Here is a 20,381-nt window from a genome sequence, read left to right as displayed (position 1 = left end):
GACAGGAACATAATACGTTGTAAGATAAACACAATAAAACCTGTAGGCTTTATCGTGAAGCCTATTTCCAATTTGTTTTGTAATTAACCATTTGTTATATAAAAATAGTTTTAGTAATAAATACAGAAACAACATTGAAAGAGCTATCATATGCAGAAATGTTTACACAAATTTAGAAGAAGTAACTTTTGAAAATTATGTAAATAGAAATCATAGAAACCCTACAGTGCAGAAGGAGGCCATTCGGCCCATCGAGTCTGCACCGACCACAATCCCACCCAGGCCCTACCCCCACATATTTACCCGCTAATCCCTCTAACCTACGCATCTCAGGACTCTAAGGGGCAATTTTTAACCTGGCCAATCAACCTAACCCGCACATCTTTGGACTGTGGGAGGAAACCGGAGCACCCGGAGGAAACCCACGCAAACACGAGGAGAATGTGCAAACTCCACACAGGCAGTGACCCGAGCCGGGAATCGAACACGGGACCCTGGAGCTGTGAAGCAGCAGTGCTAACCACTGTGCTACCGTGCCGCCAAATGGACAAAGTACCTTGTTGAACTGCCTCTTTTTGGGATGAGGGAAGAATACTTTTTAGTTGGAAAAGCCACTTTTGTTACAGGGCAATTGGATAGATCTTCATCTCTTTTACGTTTAGGTGAAATTATTCCTTTTGAGTACAGCTGCAAATCAGCCATAAATGTGCCAGTCTTTATGCCCACAACATGGCCAGATAATGGGGTCAAAGGTCAGAAAGCTAACATGAGAATTACATAATTTAGGAGGAATCTATAGTTCATCCTCTACCCAAACTATTACGGTTCAGAATTGACATTTCCTTAATGTATTGCATTGTGATACCATCATTATGAACATTAAAGTTTAAGTTTATTTATTACTGTCACAAATGGGCTTACATTAAAACTGCAATAAAGTTACCGTGAAAATCCCCAAGTATAAATAATATGTGGTTATATTTGCTTTAAAAGTGTAAAATAAAGAAAATTGCCCCTGGTAGTGCTGGGAACCACAACAACAGCTAATGGGCTATCTAATTGGGATTTAATCCTATCGCAGCTCCTGGAAATGGCTGCAGTGGAGTCTCTCCACCCAATGGACAGGCCGTTGCTGTGACCATTAAATTCCACCCACCCTCTCTGTAAGAAAGTTCTTATTCCCACTAGGGTTGCCAACTGTGATTAAATGTATCCTGGAGGTTTCATTGGATGACCTGCCCCCACGCTCCAGTCTTAGTCTGTCATCTTTGTGACAATTAATCCTGTGCCAATAGAAAACACAAAAGACTTATTACCCTGTTGGATGATGCTTGACTGACACACATAGGGTCGTGTAAATTTGGTGTTGCCTCCTCCAAAAGGCTATGGATGCTAGAAATGTTGAAGTCAAAGATAAACAATTTATATTAGGTAAGAGTATCAAGGGATGTAGATCAAAGTGGAATAAATGGCATTGAGGTATAGATCAAGGATGATCTAATGGAAAATGAGATTAGAATAGATAGGTGCTTGATCGATGGATCGAAGGATCTCTTTGTGTTCTGTAAAATTCTATGGCCGGAATCTTATCACCATTCACGCCGGTGGGATTTTCCTATGCCACTGCAGTGAATGGAGATTTGGCTGGCTGCAAATTCTCCGACCTCACTGCAGCAGGAGCGTGACATGAACGGCCAGTAAGATTGTGTCCCACGACTCTAATGGGAGAACAAACGCGTGCATTTGAACAATCTACTTTTGATCCAATAAATAACTGAGCCACCAGGAAAATCCTGTTTCTCTCTCCACGGATGCTGCCATTTTTCCAGCATTTTCCATTTGTATTAAAGAAAATCCTCATGGCCCATTAATAGAAAGTGTTTTAATAAAAGGTATAATATTATGCCTGGAGGAGATATAATCAGCTTAATATTGAATTTGCTTTTAGTGAACCTGAAAGACACAATATTTGATTTACTATTGTCACATATATTGGGATACAATGAAAAGTATTGTTTCTTGCGTGCTATACAGACAAAACATACTGTACATATTACATGGGGGGAAAGGAAAGGGTGGGGAATAAAGTTGATTAATAAAATTACTGCATTGACTGATACTTGTAAAATTTTTGTGACATTCTGACTCTTTAGGAGTGAATTTCGTTTGTTTAGACACAGTCCAAAACAAACAGTTCCAGATATTTCCATTGATTTGCAAGTTAAGGTTTTGTTTGTGTTTGTGAGCTGAGTTGGGCTGCTGAGGGACTGGGAAGGCTGCGGTTTTGAAACGCGCCTTTTGAGCCTGGGCGGCTGCCGTTGCTCGAGGTCCCTCCAGTGGAAGCTGCTGGGTCCTACCGCCCACCGGCGCTGCACCGACCTAAGTCTCCGCCATGATCCTGGCGCTGAGCGGCCGCTGCGGGCCCTCGCTGGCCGGTAAGTTGCGGGCAGCAGCCGCCGCCTCCTCTGCCGGTCGGTACCGGCTGTCGGTCGCCAGCGAGAGCTCGAGCCAGAGCCAGAGCCAGGGGAAGAGCAAGTTCCGCGAGACGGTGCTGCTGCCCCGCACCGACTTCCCGATGAGACCGAGCGGCCGGGAGCTGCTGGAGAAGGAGCTGCAGATCCAGAGGGTACGGCCGCGGGCAAGCCTGGGCTGGGGAGGGGAGGACAGTCACTGTGGGCCCGGCCACTGGCCTTGCTGCTACCAGGGAGGGTGGGGATGTTACACCAAAGACAGAAAATGCTGGAAAATCTCAGCAGGATGAGATTTTAGGGTCACCCTGACTGGAAACCTTGGTTCTGTTCTTTCTCCACCGATGCTGTCAGACCTGCTGAGATTTTCCAGCATGTTGTGTTTATGTTTCAAATTCCAGCACCCACAGTATCTTATCTTGGATGGGTGTGATGTTAGTCACAGTTAAAGGGGCAGTAAGAAGTATTACAACCCCAGGTTAAAGTCCAACATGTTTATTTGGAATCATGAGCTTTCGGAGCGCTGCTCCTTCATCAGGTGAGTCAGAAGGAGCAGTGCTCTGAAAGCTCGTGATTCCAAATAAACCTGTTGGACTTTAACCTGGTGTTGTGAGACTACTTACTGTGCCCACCCCAGTCCAACACCGGCATCTCCACGTCACAGTTAAAGGGAGACACGGATGGATGTGTCACAATTCATGTGAGAGTAATCTGGAGGAGAAGCTGAGGTGTCGGAGACTTTACTGCTGTGAACACGGTTGAAACCAGACTCCTCCTCTTGTTCCTGCCTCTTGGTTTAAGTTTTTAAAGTTTATTTATTAGTGTCACAAGTAGGCTTACATCAACACTGCAATGAAGTTACTGTGAAAATCCCCTAGTTGCCACACTCCAGCACCCGTTCGGGTTCACTGAGGGAGAATTTAGCATGGCCCCAATGCACCTAACCAGCACGTCTTTTGGGCTGTGGGAGGAAACCGGAGCACTTGGAGGAAACCCATGCAGACACAGGGAGAACGTGCAGACCCTGCACAGACAGTAACCCAAGCTGGGAATTGAACCCGGGTCCTTGGTTCTGTGAGGCAGTGGTGCTAACTACTGTGCCACCCCAAGAATCTGTGAATTGGAGCAGAATTAGGCCCATCGAGCATGCTCTGTCATTCTGTAAGGCCATCTATTTATAAAAGCAAATTACTGAAGATGCTGGAATCTGAATCAAAAACAAAATGCTGGAAGACTTTGAAAAATCATCCAGACTCAATGTTGGTTCCGTTCTCTCTCTGCAGATGCTGTCACATCTGCTGAGCTTTTCCAGCATTTTCTGTTTTGATATTGATCTGTTTATGTTGAGTTCCAGACTTCCATCTATCCCCGATAACATTTGATTCCCTTGCCCAACAAGAATCTGTCTACCTCTGCCTTAAAAATATTCAATGACCCTGCTTCCACTGCCTTCAGTGGTAGAGACTTCCAACTTTCACATCTGCTAGGGAGAAAGAAATGCTCTTCATCTTTATCTGAAAGGAGCAACACAGTGCCTGCCTGCAGTTCTGGACTCACAAGAGGAAACATCTTTCCCAAGTCACTTTGTCAAGACCATTCAGGATCTTAAAAACTTCAATCACTGTTCTAATTTCCAGTGGAAACAAGCCCAGCCTATCTGAGCTATCCACATAGGACAACCAGCTTGTTCCTGGTATCAATCTAGTAAACCTCTCCTGGTGCATTTACATCCTTCCTTAAATAAGGAGACCAAAAATGCATACATTATTCGAGATGTGGTCTCACCAACACCCTGTATAACTGAAGTATAACATTATTACTTTTATGTTCAATTTCTTTTGTCATAAAGAATAGTATTCCATTCGCCTTCTTGATTACATGCTGTACAGACATACTAGCTTCTTGTGACTCGTGCACAAGAACACCTACATCCCTCTGCACCTCGGAATTCTGCAGTTGTTCTCCATTTAAGTGCTTTTTTATTCTTCCTGCCAAAGCAAATAACTTCGCATTTTCCCACATTATACTCCATTTGCCAGAGTTTTGCCACTCACACTATATCCATCTCTATAGAGTATATCCACCTGCAAATTCCTTATGTCTACTTTACAACATACGTTCCTATCTATCTTTGTGTCATCCGCAAACTTAGCCACCTTGCCTGCACTTCCCTCATCAAAGTCATGATGTAAATTGTAAAAGGTTGGGGCCCCCGTATAGGCCCCTATGGGGCTCCACTCTCCTGCCAATAAGATAAAGGCCCATCACTGTATACTCTGTTTTCTGCGAGCCAATCTTCTATCCATGCTAATATGCTACCCCCAGCACCGTGAGCTTTTATTTTTCACAACCTTTGAAGTGGCACCTTAACAAATGCCTTCTGGAAATCCAGGTACTGTGTGTCTACAGGCTTCCCTTTATCCACAGCACTTGTTACTTCTTCAAAGAACACTAATAAATTAAACATTATTTCTCTCTCACAAAATCTTGCTGACTCTTCTCAGTTACCTTGAGATTTTCTAAGTGCCAGCTATAATCTCTTTAATGATCGATTCTAACACTTACCCCATGTCAGATGTCAAACTAACTGGTGGCAGTCACTTCCACTGTAACACCATTCTTTAGGACTGGGTTTAATTGCTGACCATGGGATGATGCCCAGTACAATCCCATTCTTTTTTGAATTGACTGGCCACAAGTCTGCTTCAGCAGGAGTGTGCCCTCAGTGTGTCATACATCTTCCTGGTTTCTGGCTTCAGGGCCATTGTCCTCTTGCCAGAATAATCGGCCTCATCCATTGTCCCAGACTTCGTGCACGTAAGAGGAGTGACATCTCCCATCCCCTACCTACACTTCCCGAAGCTACTGATACCCTCACTTGTGCCAGGGTATGCCTGCTGGTGTGCAATAGCAGCTATTTGGAGGCAGAGAGTTGAGGACATTGTGGAGCACCAATTAGTAAAAACTACATTCAAAAGGGAAGTATGTGGCTAGTAATGATTCAGAGGTACTAATTCTGTCACAGACACTTCCACAATGCCAGATTAGAAGGACTTAAAGTGAGTGTGCGTTGGTTGTGGCATTGATGCATTTGACTTGAGAGAGAAAAGGCAGTTTGAAAGTTTTGCAGTTTGAAAAGTAAGGTATGGTTGACAACAGCAGTTTTGAAGATGAGACCAGAGGTTAGGGAAAGACAGCAAACCTAATGCATGAAAAGGCAATTTAAATTTCCTCTAAATTATTCAGATCCTATACCATTTATTATAAATGATGAAAATTTTCTGATTGTGTTTCCAGACATATCGGGAATTTTGGGGGGATGGGGGTGCTAAAAACTAAATTTTTTCAAAATATATATTATGTATAGTTGTCTGAGCATATGACCTGTCAATTTTTGCTGTTATATTCCTGTGTCTACATTTATAATGAAATTGCCTATGTCAACATCATGTTGTTATCAATGGTGAAGCTGCAGTGCCACTGCTGTCGGGAGGGTGTAATAGCAAGTTGCATATTCAATTTCTATTATTTATACAGACATAGGAATTGTAATGGAAAGACCTAAATAAGGATTGAATTATGTCTATATATAAAGTCAATCGCCCTGTGCCCCCTAACCTACTTCACGTGAAGAAATGCTTGACCTTTACTGTATGCCATGCAATTAATTGATTACTTGTGATAAGTATGCAGAGCAATGAATTCCTTTGGTCATGTATAGCCTTAGTACTCTTTATTTTGAGTTTGTGAACTGTTGAAATCTTGATGGTAGTTTTTTTTTCTTATAGGACTGTAGTTTTTCAGAGCTATATTCTTGGCAAAGAAACAGGAAGGGGAAGGATTTTTGTGTTCATGACGGACCACCTTATGCTAATGGTGACCCTCATGTTGGTCATGCCTTGAATAAAGTAAGTTCTCTTCAGTGCTCATTAAATGCATACATTAATTTTGATAATTTCCCTTGAAAGGGAAGTGTATATTGAGGCTAAGTTATGTACTATGGTCAATTTTACAAATCATGATTTGATTATGTATTGTGCCTGATGGTGTAATTTTAAAAATCTTATTTAAAGAAAAATATACCCGTCTCGTTTTATTCTATGACTTAGCATTATTTTTTGATTTTCCTAACTGCAGGTACTAAAGGATATCACAAATAGGTTTCAGATGATGAGAGGTTCCAGGGTTCACTTTGTACCAGGCTGGGATTGTCATGGGTTGCCTATTGAGCTTAAAGCACTGGCAGAATGTGGCGAAGAAACTAAAACATTTTCTCCGATGGAAATCAGACAAAAAGGTAATTTTCTTCATGATGCCAACTGATCAACATCGGCTAATTCTTTTACCTGAATACTGTATTGTATGCCATTAGAACTGCATATTTTGTAACAATGTGAACATAGTACCCACCCTGTAAACTTGAATCGTGGTCAGCTTTTGCAGTGTCTGTATGTTTTGTCTTCATCGCACATACTGTTTGGAGGGTTTTTCAATTTTGCCCTAACAAATTTCTAATGCATTGACTTTCCCTCTATTGACTCAAAGATTTGCTAAACGCAAAAATCATTGTTCTTTGTTACATACTCATGATAGCTGAGGGTGAAAGAACTGATGTGAAGGAGTGCAAAACTTCTGACTCGCCTATGGCTGCCTTTAAATTTTCTTGCCAGCTTTCCTCCTCCTTATCAAGGTATTGAATCCTTCCATGATATAGTTCAAGAAGTATGGTAGGACGTGGTCTGGTATTTTGTCCATGTGTGAAACTTGAATATTGCTGTCGGTTGGGTATTGCATCTGCGATGTTACCCGGGTCAAGCCCAATGCTTTCCTCATTGACATGCACGTACGTGCTTCCAGGCAGAATTCTCTGGATAGTGATCAGAAGCATGAACTCTCCTTTCCATCAGCCTTGAACCCAATTCGAACTTCAAACCTCAGTGGAGATAACAATCAGCAATGCCCCCTTTTTGCTGATCTGCATGGCTTTAATCATTTTTTGTTGGCCCTTTAGGTAAGTCCTAATGCAGAAATGTTTGATCCATGATACAACATGTACATTGTCAGTTGAGTGTCATGAGTAAAGTGATTGAGAAGCTTTTGTCAGTTCTGAAAACATAAATTATGCCCTGAACTAGTATTTGTTTGAGATAAAAGTTGGTTTCAATTCTATCAGTTTGTTTATTTCATCAGCAATTATGCTTATGGTAATAATGCAGGTAAGGAAATGTAGGAATGGAGGGTGGTGGTGTAGAATTGGACCTGTCGCAAAGTGAAAGCTGGACTTAATACAAAGTTATACTGTGATCTTTCCAACATTCCTTCAACAATCTTTAAGTAACAAAAATTCTGACTTGGCTTAATTAAGTACAAGAGCTGTGAGATATCATTGTTAGAGCAATAGCATTGCACATCCACATCACTGCAAAATGAACATAGCTTTTTCTGTGATGGTAAAAATTAAAGTTTAAATCCTTTCAGCTTTTCTCAGCTCCCGTTCCATCACCTCAGTATTGAAGTTATAAATTTGACACGCAGGAGTGCAGGAGAGTTAACCGACACAAGATTGTACATAAAAATGTTTTATACAATTTTTGTCTTCTAGCCAGAGAATTTGCCGAAAAAGCAATTGAACGCCAACGAGCAGCATTCATTCGATGGGGAGTGATGGCGGATTGGGATAAATGTTATTACACTTATGACAAGCAATATGAAGCCAAACAGTTAAGAGTGTTCCACAAAATGTTTGATAAGGTATTTGACTCTTCTTGTCGGTTTCACATATTGCCCAATGCTTGATAATTTGTTAATTTTACTTCTCTTTGCCTTAAGGGTTATATTTATCAAGACTACAAACCTGTATTTTGGTCCCCTTCCACAAGGTTTGTCATTTATTTCATTGGAATTGGAAGCCATATTGAATTTGAAGTTGTCTCTCTCTTGATAAAATGGTTGCTAAAGTTTATCATTTATTTGTGCAGAACAGCCCTGGCTGAAGCTGAACTTGAATACAATCAACAGCATATTAGTCGATCGGTATATGTCAAGTTTCCTCTTATAAAACCTCCTTCCACATTGACTTTGCCAACAGGTAGAGTTACAGATCTATTAGTGTTGAATTTAAAATTTTGATTCAGGTACAATATTGTGATGCAACTTATTGAAGCACCATGTTTTAGTTTTGGGGGAAAATGTAGATAGAAGGGATGAGATCCTGTTGGGTAACTGCTTTAATGGCACATTATTGCCTTAAGTATAAAGGAATATTTATATATGGACTAAATGTTTGTCATTTCCAATGTCAATGAATGATTAGCCTGACAACATTCAATTGTCTAGGCTAATGCTGAAAAAACAATCTGATAGTTGTTGGAGGACTGAAAGGACCTGTCAAAGTCTAAAATCTGCACCTCCAACTGGTTAATTTAAGATCATTATTAATGGGACTATGGAGGGGTGCTGAAATTGTGCGTTGTGTCACTTAACTTGGAGGGAAATGGTCAACCAGGGCTCCTCTCCTGATAATTATCTGTCAAGCCCTGTTATGGATGTTAGATATGATCAAAAAACTAGGTTGACTGCTAAGGACTTGCACAGCTAAAAGGAGCATTGATGTTCTCTGTTTAAACTCGTACTTGACGAATGACCAGTTGAGTGAGATGTATAATGGCTGCCAGCCCTAAAAACATATTTTCCTCTCTTCCTGAAACTTATCACTGACCATGCGTCACTACGTTTCAGAAGGGGAAAAGTTGGGAAAGAGAAGGTTATCTTGTGATAGGCTTACAAGATTCGCTTAAAAAGCTTTTTTTTAAGTAAAGCATCTGTTAATGTCTTAATTTTTTCTGAAGACAAGAAGCTAGCTTTGTTCACAGCTTTGAAGAATAATGGAATCCATTTGATAAATTAATAGATATCCGAAAAATACTTTTATCAGTGGGAAACGTAATATTTGACCGATAATTATGATGCATTTGCAACATGGATATCGGGTGATGATAAAATGTTTTTCCTTTTAGTCTTCAAAGAATTATTTTATCTTGCAGTTGATGTAAATGCATTGATCTGGACAACCCAGCCTTGGACAATTCCAGCAAATCAAGCAGTTTGTTACATGCCAAATGCCCAGTAAGTTCCACTGTTATTTATAACTCACACATTAAGGTAGTAATATTCATCTTTGAATATTGTCACAGTCACATTCTGTGACAGAAGTAAGCAATTATGGGGTGGTTTGCCTCTGACTTCCAGCCAGGAACTGTCGACAATCTAATCAAAGTTCACTAACCAAACAATTACATTCAAAACAATCGCTGTGAAGGGGATTTTCACAGTAACTTCATTGCAGTGTTAATGTAAGCCTACTTGTGACACTAATAAATAAACTTTTTAATCTGAGCCACTACATACAGTGCACCAGTTTGACTTTGTGGATACTTCAGCAGAAAAAAAGGAATCCTTTTCCATGGTATAGCACTAATTTAAATACAAAATCTTGTTAAAATGTTTAACCAAGGCACTAATACGTGCCACAACAAATGGAACATTTGAATAAAGTGCACTTACACCTCCATAAATTTTTATCACCAAGTATTAATTAATTTTTTTACACGGGAGAATTTGAAGCCCTAAAATCTTTCTGAATTTCATGGAATCATGCAGTTGCTTCAGGTGTACTGAAATTAAAGACAAGTATAAACATCCAATGCTGTCTTTAGTTTTGAGGATATGTGATTGCTTTGTCGAAAGAATAGTTTTTCCTTGCAACTTGAACATGCACAATTTCAATACATGGCTGTTTTCTTCTCTAAACTTGATAAACACACAACCAGTTTTTAATTTGATACAGTTTATGTTGCAAGGTTAGCTTTTATTATTATCACACAGCACAGATTAAAATACGAATTACCTGCCTATTTTAAAGACATTGAATAATGTCCAAACTCTTGTTTTATCTTGGTGAAATTGTTTAAAATAAAAGATCTGGGTTGGAAAAGCTGGGTAAATTCCTAATCATTGTTGTGTTGTATCTGAACGCAGGTATTCTCTAGTGAAGTGCTTAAACACAAAGGAGCTCTACCTGCTGGGTACAGATTGTGTAGAGTCCATAGCAGCTATCCTGGGCACACAGTTTGAAGTTCTTCAGACAGTCACAGGTAAGAGGTTTGAAAGTAAATTTATTCAGAGTTTCTCTTTTCTTCATTGAAGATTGTAGCCCTTCATAATGCAGTGTTATAAATTTTATTCCATCTTGCCCTGAAAGTGGGAACTATTATAGAGCTGTGCTTCCAAATGCAAGAATATTCCTTTTGGACTATGCCCAGCTGATAATTTTATAGTTATTTGCCTTGACAGTGAGTTTGTTAAGAGACCAGTTGAGAAGCGTTTGGGTCAATCCTGAACTCTGCATATAACTATTTTCAGCAGGGCTTCAGCAGAGAATGTGGCGGAATCGTTTTCCTCCCTCCTTATCCCTGGGATACTGAGACCAATTGTCATCGAGACTGAGTAGACTGGGACTATACTCATTGGAATTTAGAAGAATGAGGGAGGATCTTATAGAAACATATAAAATTATGAAGGGAATAGATAAGTTAGAAGCAGGGAGGTTGTTTCCACTGGCGGGTGAAACTAGAACTAAGGGACATAGCCTCAAAGTAAGGGGTAGCAGATTTAGGACTGAGTTGAGGAGGAACTTCTTTACCCAAAGGGTTGTGAATCTGTGGAATTCCCTGTCCAATGAAGCAGTTGAGGCTATCTCATTTAATGTTTTTAAGGCAAAGATAGATTTTGAACAGTAGAGGAATTAAGGGTTATGGTGAGCGGGCAGGTAAGTGGAGCTGAGTCCACAAAAAGATCAGCCATGACCTTGTTGAATGGTGGAGCAGGCACGAAGGCCAGATGGCCTACTCCTGCTCCTAGTTCTTATGTTCTTATGTAATTAGCTGTTACTGAGTAATTTTGCAGAATGGCTTTCATTTTAGGGATTTTCAATACTTTTTAAATACCATCATAACTCTCGGTTCATTTACACTATTATTTCTCCTATTGTAGGTAGAGATTTAGAAGGTGGAGTCTGTAGCCATCCCACAATTCCTGGAAGAGAATCCCAGCTTTTGCCTGCTAATCATGTGACAATGGTTAAAGGGACAGGATTGGTCCATACAGCCCCAGCTCATGGAATGGAGGATTATGGTGTTGCTTCACACCACAAACTCTCTGTGGTAGGTTACAGATATAATATGTACACAGAATTCAAATATCTAATTAAACAAGCACAAGTATGATAGGTCAAATGATGTCCTCCTGTACTGTATGATTCTGATGTGGAGATGCCGGCGTTGGACTGGGGTAAACACAGTAAGAAGTCTCACAACGCCAGGTTAAAGTCCAACAGGTTTATTTGATAGCACAAGCCACTAGCTTTCGGAGCGCTGCTCCTTCATCAGGTAAGTGGGAGTTCTGTTCACAAATAGGGCATATAAAGACACAAACTCAATTTACAAAATAATGGCTGGAATGCGAGTCTTTCCAGGTAATCAAGTCTTAAAGGTACAGACAATGTGAGTGGAGAGAGGGTTAAGCACAGGTTAAAGAGATGTGTATTGTCTCCAGCCAGGACAGTTAGTGAGATTTTGCAAGTCCAGGAAAGTCATGGGGGTTACAGATAGTGTGACATGAACCCAAGATCCCGGTTGAGGCTGTCCTCGTGTGCGGAACTTGGCTATCAGTCTGCTCAGCGACTCTGCTAAATTATCATGGTTAGTTTTTTTACTCATGCATGGGATGTAGCTATCGCTGGGTAGGCCAACATTTATTGCCCATCCCCAATTGTTCTCGAAAAGGCGCTGGTGAGCTACCTTCTTGAACCACTGCAGTCCATGTCTTCAAAAACATTTCTTACAACTCCCATTCACTTGTCAAATTTAGCCTTTTGCTGTCTGAAGTCTCCAGTTTGAAGATTTTTGATCTGCAGCTGTTTCCTTCCTCAAACTCAGGAGGTGAAATCACACTTTGTAATGAGATGATAAATTGTTGTTAGAACAGTTCTTTATAACAAGCCAGCAAGCCATTTTTTTTTCATGCAATTTTATTTGAGTACCTGTGACAGAATGATGGAAGTGGGGAGGAAACTTGGGTTCATAGAATCCCTACTGCACAGAAGGAGGCCATTTGGCCCATTGAGTCTGTACTGACCACAATCCCACCCAGGTCCTATTCCTGTAACCCTCATTTACCCAGCTAATCCCCCTGACACTAGGGTCAATTTAGCATGGCCAATCAACCTAACCCGCACATCTTTGGACTGTGGGAGGAAACTGGAGCATCCGGAGGAAACCCATGCAGACACGAGGAGAAAGTGCAAACTCCACACAGACAATGATCCAAGGCTGGAATTGAACCCGGGTCCCTGGCAGCAGCAGTACTAACCACTGTGCCACCATGCCGCTGCCATAGTTTCTTCTTTTTACCATTTCGCAATGTTGGTGATTTTGGAGCCAAGATGATGGGACAGTCCCATGAATCAACCCCTCTGAAGTACTGTTTACATTGTATTTCACCACTGGTTGGGAACCTTGTTAGTTGATTTGCATGTTTGATCCATCCTTCACGACACACGAAGGTGGCCTTCACAACACACGATAACGCAGAGTTGCTGAGCAGACTGATAGCCAAGTTCCGCACACATGAGGACGGGATCTTGGGTTCACGTCACACTATCTGTAACCCCCACGACTTGCCTGGGCTTGCAAAATCTCACTAACTGTCCTGGCTGGAGACAATACACATCTCTTTAACCTGTGCTTAACCCTCTCTCCACTCACATTGTACCTTTAAGACTTGATTACCTGGAAAGACTCGCATTCCAACCATTATTTTGTAAAGTGAGTTTGTGTCTTTATATGCACTGTTTGTGAACACAACTCCCACTTACCTGATGAAGGAGCAGCGCTCCGAAAGCTAGTGGCTTGTGCTACCAAATAAACCTGTTGGACTTTAACCTGGCGTTGTGAGACTTCTTACTCAGTATGATTCTACCATCAACAATGCATTCAATAAAGTTAACAATTTGTAGTTACATAGAGTCAGTGTAGTTCGGTGAGTGATGGATGATTAGTTTGGAGTGAATTAGAAGAAGGTCTTGGCCTTGTGCTCATGGCTGATCTGCAACCTAACTTTTATCTGTTTTTTGTCCCATATCACTTGATAAACTTGGTGGACAAAAATCAGTCAATCTCAGATTTAAAATTTACAATTGATCTCGCATGGATTTCCCATCAGTGGAAAAGGGTTCCATGCTAGTGCCACCTTTGTGTGTAGAAGTGTTGTCTAATTTAATTCCTGAAAGGTCTGGAGCTAATTTTTAGACTTTCTTCCTAGTCCCATACTCCCCAGTCAGTGGAAATCATTTCACAGCACTTTTTGGATAAGCTGAAGCTTGTGAAGAGTGGAAGATGGGAGGCTGGCTCGGAAAGTATTTGGAGTCTGGAGGTAACAAAAGCACATATGAGGGTTTCAGCCCTGAATAGTTTGAGGCGGGGGTGAAGACAGGTGATTGGATGGACCTGAAATTAGTTGGTCTTTGTGATTGAGAAAAGTATGTGGCCAGAAACTCAGTTCAGATTCACATGGGACTTGGAGGTGGTGAAAGGTCTGCTTCAGCCTCATGCAGTGACCCAGGGGGAGTGTTGAAGTTTGTATCTCGGGAGTAGTGTTCATGGCAGGTATTCAGAAAAAATGGCTTCAGTCTTTCCAGTGTTTAATTGGTGGAAATTGTGCCTAATCTAGATGATATACTGTATTCGCGACTGGTACAATTTTAATTAGTTTGATCTGCGCTGTTTTAGGATTGTTTAGTGGATGAAGATGGCCTTTACACAGAAGCAGCTGGATTCGAGCTTCAAAACAAGTATGTCCTTAATGAAGGAAATGAAACAGGTTGGTATTATCACTTCTTGTGTTGCAGAATGTTTAGGAAATGTTGCTCTGCCTGCTTTTTCAATGGTTTATTAGGTTTGAGGATGAACTAGAGAGACAAGGAGGGTTGCATCATTAATCCTTGCTTTGTGCTGGGTTGTCTGAACGCCATTAGAATGGTGGAGGGAGCAATAATGTGAACTTAATATCCTTTGTTCAGGGGAAATTCATCTAGGATTTCTGCTTCTGATGGCTCTGCAGGGGCCCCTGTTATATAGCACCTTTCAAAACGTCAGAATGTCCTAATTGTGCTTCACAACTAACGAAATACTTCTAGAGTGTAGTCATGTGGGTATTAGGTGAGGAAAATGGAGCAAATGGTCCCAGCCCCAACTATCATCCATCACCTATCCTGTTGGCGCTTGTTATCAAGGTTTACCTTATGAAAACAGCCATTTGGGTGAGGTAATGGAGGTTACCTAGCAACCGTAAAGCCAACATTTATAATCCAGGAAGAAATAAAATCTGCGAGAGTAGAAAGGGGAAAATTAGAAACAAAAACAAAATTCATAATTCTCTTGATTATATTCTCTCAAATATTTTTCTCAATTAAAGGCATTTCTAAATTTTATTTTCTCATTGCTTTTTTAAAGTTTTTAAAGTTTATTTATTAGTCACAAGTAAGGCTTATATTAACACTGTAATGAAGTTACTGTAACATTCCCCTAGTCGCCACATTCCAGGTCAGTGCACCTAACCAGCACGCCTTTCAGACTGTGGGAGGAAACTGTAAAGTACATTGGAACATCAACTAGCATACATTAAGTACTTCAGATATTGATCATTTGTGACATTTGATATAATTTTAGGAACCAGCTGAACATTGTTGACTCTCCACGATGCATTAGTGATAAACAGCAGACAGAGGTTGCAAAAAGTTCAGCTCTTGAAAACAATTGAAGCCTGTAATCAAACAAATGTATGCTTAGTTTGAAACAATTGATTGTATACCTGTAGCTGAGCTGGAATGTACAATTTTATGATGAAACTGAGAGTTGAATTAGTACATCATTGCTTTTTGATGTTATATGGAGTCATCGAGATATGCAGCACGGAAACAGGCTCTTCAACCTAACTCGTCCATGCCAGTCAGTTTTCCTAAACTGAACTAGTCCCATTTGCCTGTATTTGGCCCATATCCCTCTAAACCTTTCCCATCCTTGTACCTGTCCAAATATATTTTAAATGTTGTAATTGTACTTACTTCTACCAGCTCATTCCATATATGTACCACCCTCTGTGTAGAAAAAGGGACCCCTCAAGTCCCTTTTAAATCTTTCTCCCCTCACCTTAAACCAATGCCCTCTAGTTTTAGACTCCCCCACCCTGGCTATTCACCTTATCTGTGTGTCTCATGATTTTATAAGCCTCTATAAGGTCACACCTCATCCTCTTATACTCCAGGGGGAAAAGTCCCAGCCTCTCCAGGCTCTACTCATAATTCAAACCCTCAAAACAGTTGCGGATTTTAGTTTCCAGTGAGATGTACTATTGCCTCTTCTGGATGAAACAGCAGTTACAGAGTTCTGTCTCTGTTGCTTTGAATCAACAGTTATTTCACATCAAAAAGAGTGTCATTGCAGTTACTAGCATGGTAATTGGCAATTTTAGACTTGCCTCAAGTGAGTTACAATGCCTACAGATTTTAATGGATTGTAATAATTTCTTCTCAACTTCATTAGTCATCCAAATGTTGCATGGGGCAAACATGTTATTGAAAGAGGTGGAAGTAAAACATAGTTATCCATACGACTGGAGGACTAAGAAGCCGGTCATAATACGATCCAGCAAGCAGTGGTTCATCGATACTGCAAGCATCAAGGACAGAGCCCAGGTAAAATCTTTATTTGTGGGATTCGTTTACTGTAATAGAAAACTTAAATTATCAGTATTTGTATTTTTGTAGTTTGACATCTTGTTAATGTCCCATTTATCAAACATTCTTGGCATCTTTGTAGACATGGTCCTTTTACACATTATCAGCAATTGTTCCTTTTTCTGCTCTAAGTTTGCACAATCTTCCTTTCCTTTAGCATACTTTAGAAATTACTGATGCTGCAATTAGACTTCTTTCCAAATTTCCCCACCTTCTCTTTTGAAAATAATGCAAGATAAAGACCAAAGTTGTACATTGGAGAAAAAAAAGGCTAATTTTAAAGGACAAGAGTGGAATGGTGGAAAATAAAATGGAAACATTTACTGCCAGTAAAACAGAAATTAGTGGGTAACATTTAAAACTGTGATTAATAGAATCCAGAAGACATATATTCGAGTGGAGTACAAAAACAAAGTCATGACACGCCATGGTTGGATAAAGAAAAATGAGGCTAAATTGAAGTTAAAGAGAAAAGCATGCATGAAGTGTAGAGTGGAGGATGACAAAAGGGTAGGAAAGAAGCCAGGAGAAACTGTAAAATTAAGTTATCAAAGCATGTGAAAATAAATGAAATAAAAATTGGGAGAGAGGCACTTTGAGATACACATAATAAACCCTCAGGTTGTAGCGAAATGACTGAACTATTAAGTAATTCTGTATTTACAGAAAAGCATATGGTGAACATGACATTAGAAGTGGAAATCAAAAGATGCATAGATATTTATTGATCTCATCCTTTTCAATCTTAATGAACGCATCAGATTTGGGGAGAACAGAGTCAGTGGTCTGGATGGATTGCATCAGCATGTATGAAAAGTGGTTAGGGAAGAAATAGCAGTGGCACTGTAGTGTACATAAAGAAATCATCAGAAGTAGGAACACTGCCGCAGTACTGATGGAGCGTGAATAGCATTGATATTATTTAAGGAGAAGCGAGATAAATGCTTGAGGAAAAGAGAAATATGAAGATATATGGAAAAGGGTGGGAGGAGGCTCATGGAACGTAAACCTTAGAGTGGAAATGCTGGGCTGAATGACCTATTTCTCAGCCGTAAATACTTTTAATACTTTGAAGATGATGACTTGTGCTGCTGAATGTTTAGATGGGGATCAGCTGCTCATCTGAGTGCCTGTTCACTAACTAAGACTAAACAGAGAGATGGAATGAATGACATCCTCCTGTGCTGTACCAGATCTATGATCTACCAGGCAGCCTTGAAACATATATCGTCTCTATGTCTAATATTTGTTTTTTGCATTTTATACTTGTGAACGCTGTTATATTAGAATTAACCAAAGGTTCCTTTTTTGTTTGCTGATATTGTGACGATCCGCTGTGTCTGAACCCGTAATTGTATAGTTCATGTGTTGGCTTATCTTGACCTGTGCAAAGTCTCCATAACATTAGGAATCTTTCATTATCAAATTTGAAGTATGTATTTTTATTTGGAAGTCAAATGTATTGTGCAAATTAGTGGATAAACAAGTACCAGGTTGGGCCATTGCAGTAACTCTGTTGTGCCACAGGAGTGTGCCATTGCCTAGGTTAAATAAATTCTATTAAAACCTATTCAAAAATTAATGTGTGGCACATCAAATGTGCTTTTTATCCATTTTGCTATGTACATGCTAAAGGTTTTTTAAAATTATCAGGAGAAATGATTGCAGTAGAGCAATAGAAAATGCTGCTAATAATAAAAACAGAAAATGCTGAGCAGGTCAGACAGTATCTGTGGAGAGGAACAGAGTTTGGCATCTGATCCAACGCAGCACCCTCTTCAACCTATTGGATTGAAGCATTGTCACTGAGACATGTACAATAAAAACAGGACTTATTAAATTAAAATCAGAACATAAAGCCAAATAAAGATTGGGAATGACAATGCGATTGAGAGAGATAAAAGAGAAAAGTAAAAAAAAAATAATTTTCTAACACTACTTAACTTTGCAGGAAATAGAGTCCATATTTATCATAGATCATAGAAATCATAGAAACCCTACAGTACAGAAAGAGGCCATTCGGCCCATCGAGTCTGCACTGACCACAATCCCACCCAGGCCCTACCCCCATATCCCTACATATTTTACCCGCTAACCCCTCTAATCTAGGCATTCCAGGACACTAAGGGGCAATTTTAGCATGGCCAATCAACCTAACCCGCACATCTTTGGACTGTGGGAGGAAACCGGAGCACCCGGAGGAAACCCACGCAGACACGAGGAGAATGTACAAACTCCACACAGACAGTGGCCCAAGCCGGGAATCGAACCCAGGTCCCTGGAGCTGTGAAGCAGCAGTGCTAACCACTGTGCTACCGTGCCGCCTTATTTATAAAAGTAAGTTTTGAAGGCCAGAGAGGCTTTTTAGTTGTAATTATCACTTATAGTCTTAAAACATCACTCACTGTTGAATGCATCAACCTGTGACTTTTTCTGCTGCCTTTCTTTGCCCTTTTCATGGGATATTGGCATCTGACAAGACCACAATTTGTTACCCATCCCTAATTGCACCTGAAAAGGTGGTTTTGAGACAGTTTCTTGAATTGTGGGGCAGGTACATCCACAATGCTGCTGGGAAGGGAGTTCCCCTGTTCCACAACAGTGAAGGGATGGCAATATAGTTTGGTGGAGAGCAAGTACCCCAAGTGCAGGCCTTGGCATTGATTTCAGCTCTGAGACTATTGGCAAAGATGCGACAGTGCATCCTGTGGGGATGCACTGTTAGCTTCAGCTTTTTGTACCTATTGCAAAATCCGGACCAACATCTTTCCTGACGGGTTGAAGCAAATGAAGAATACTTAATTGCTGGTATTTGTGAGGAAAACAGTATACTGTTTGAACTGAAGATAGTGCTCAACATTTACTCTGCTTCATTTGTTTATTTTTTTCAGTGATTTGAGCCATTAGCAGTTTTATCAACGGTGCTTGGTACTAGAATAACTTTTGTTCTTTTGCCTTAGGAATTGCTGAAGAAGGTACAAGTTATTCCACAATCAGCAATGAACAGTATGCTTGCCATGTTGGACAGGCGGACATACTGGTGCATTTCAAGGCAGAGGTGTTGGGGAGTACCCATCCCAGTTTTCTATCACAAAGAAACTGCAGAACCACTCATTAACAAGTAAGATACTTTCAAAATTATGAGGTGTATTTCTATGCCAGCTTGCGGTAATTGACAAAATAGGAACGTGACCTTTTGTACTTGTTTGCCTTGCCAATTAGAATTTCACTGCAGTTCCCATAGTTCTGGTCACAATTCTATCCACATGCTGTTTCCGTTTGTTTCTTGGATATAACCAGCAGTGGTTTTGTAAGAGTTGTATTTTTAGATGCAATTTAATGAGTGAAGAGATCAAACAAATGTGTATGATGTTCTGACTTTATGTAATTATTTAAAGAACAAAACATATGAACAAATCTCTACGCACCATGGGGAACCCAAAATGAAACTTGTAATAACAAAGAACAAAGAACAAAGAACAATACAGCACAGGAACAGGCCCTTCGGCCCTCCAAGCCCGCGCCGCTCCCCAGTCCAGGATTGAATCCTGAATCCAGGATCCCCACCCAATTTTCCAGCCTATCTACATACCAATATCCTATCCACCGAGCTGTCCCTCACAGCTACGATGCTTTGTTCATTACAACCTATTAACTTACCCCCACCCCCCCATTCCAGACCATGTGATCTCCAGGGAGAGGCGAAAACCCAGAGTGAAAAACCCCAGGGCCAATATGGGGAAAAAAAAATCTGGGAAATTCCTCTCCGACCCCCTGAGGCGATCGAAACGAGTCCAGGAGATCACAATGGCCCCGATCGGAAAATGCTTCCCAACCCTAGTCATTTCCACTTCCACGAACACCATATGAATCCCCTGCCCCCGAGACAGGTTCCCAACTATCCGCAGTATCACTCTGTACTGGCACCAGCAAGATGATCGTAGAATGAAGCCTTGAAACGAGAAACCAGGAACAATTAGCCCGCGCCGCTCCCTGGTCCAAACTAGATCACTCTTTTGTATCCCTCCATTCCCACTCCGTTCATATAGCTGTCTAGATAA

The 20,381-nt window shown here is 40.6% G+C and overlaps 1 protein-coding gene across 2 annotated transcripts in view; it reads left to right on the top strand.

Annotated features, from left to right (window-relative positions):
• The first annotated feature begins 2,335 nt into the window (after positions 1-2,335).
• iars2 (isoleucyl-tRNA synthetase 2, mitochondrial) overlaps positions 2,336-20,381 on the top strand; it is an 82,286-nt gene continuing 64,240 nt past the window's right edge. Inside the window, exons 1-12 of one of the 2 annotated variants that reach the window (XM_078229763.1) lie at positions 2,336-2,626; positions 6,257-6,376; positions 6,606-6,765; positions 8,071-8,219; positions 8,298-8,347; positions 8,447-8,556; positions 9,512-9,593; positions 10,506-10,621; positions 11,520-11,689; positions 14,315-14,405; positions 16,127-16,278; positions 19,281-19,441. In XM_078229763.1, coding sequence (XP_078085889.1) covers positions 2,393-2,626; positions 6,257-6,376; positions 6,606-6,765; positions 8,071-8,219; positions 8,298-8,347; positions 8,447-8,556; positions 9,512-9,593; positions 10,506-10,621; positions 11,520-11,689; positions 14,315-14,405; positions 16,127-16,278; positions 19,281-19,441 — 1,595 coding nt within the window. In that variant the 5' untranslated portion in view covers positions 2,336-2,392. The remainder of the gene's footprint in view (positions 2,627-6,256; positions 6,377-6,605; positions 6,766-8,070; positions 8,220-8,297; positions 8,348-8,446; positions 8,557-9,511; positions 9,594-10,505; positions 10,622-11,519; positions 11,690-14,314; positions 14,406-16,126; positions 16,279-19,280; positions 19,442-20,381) is intronic. The other variant, XM_078229764.1, reaches the window with a different exon arrangement.

The sequence above is a fragment of the Mustelus asterias genome, chromosome 15 (assembly GCF_964213995.1).
Source record: "Mustelus asterias chromosome 15, sMusAst1.hap1.1, whole genome shotgun sequence".
Taxonomy (NCBI): Eukaryota; Metazoa; Chordata; class Chondrichthyes; order Carcharhiniformes; family Triakidae; genus Mustelus; species Mustelus asterias.
Note: the sequence above shows the minus strand (reverse complement) of the source record. Positions and strands in the feature narration are given on the sequence as shown.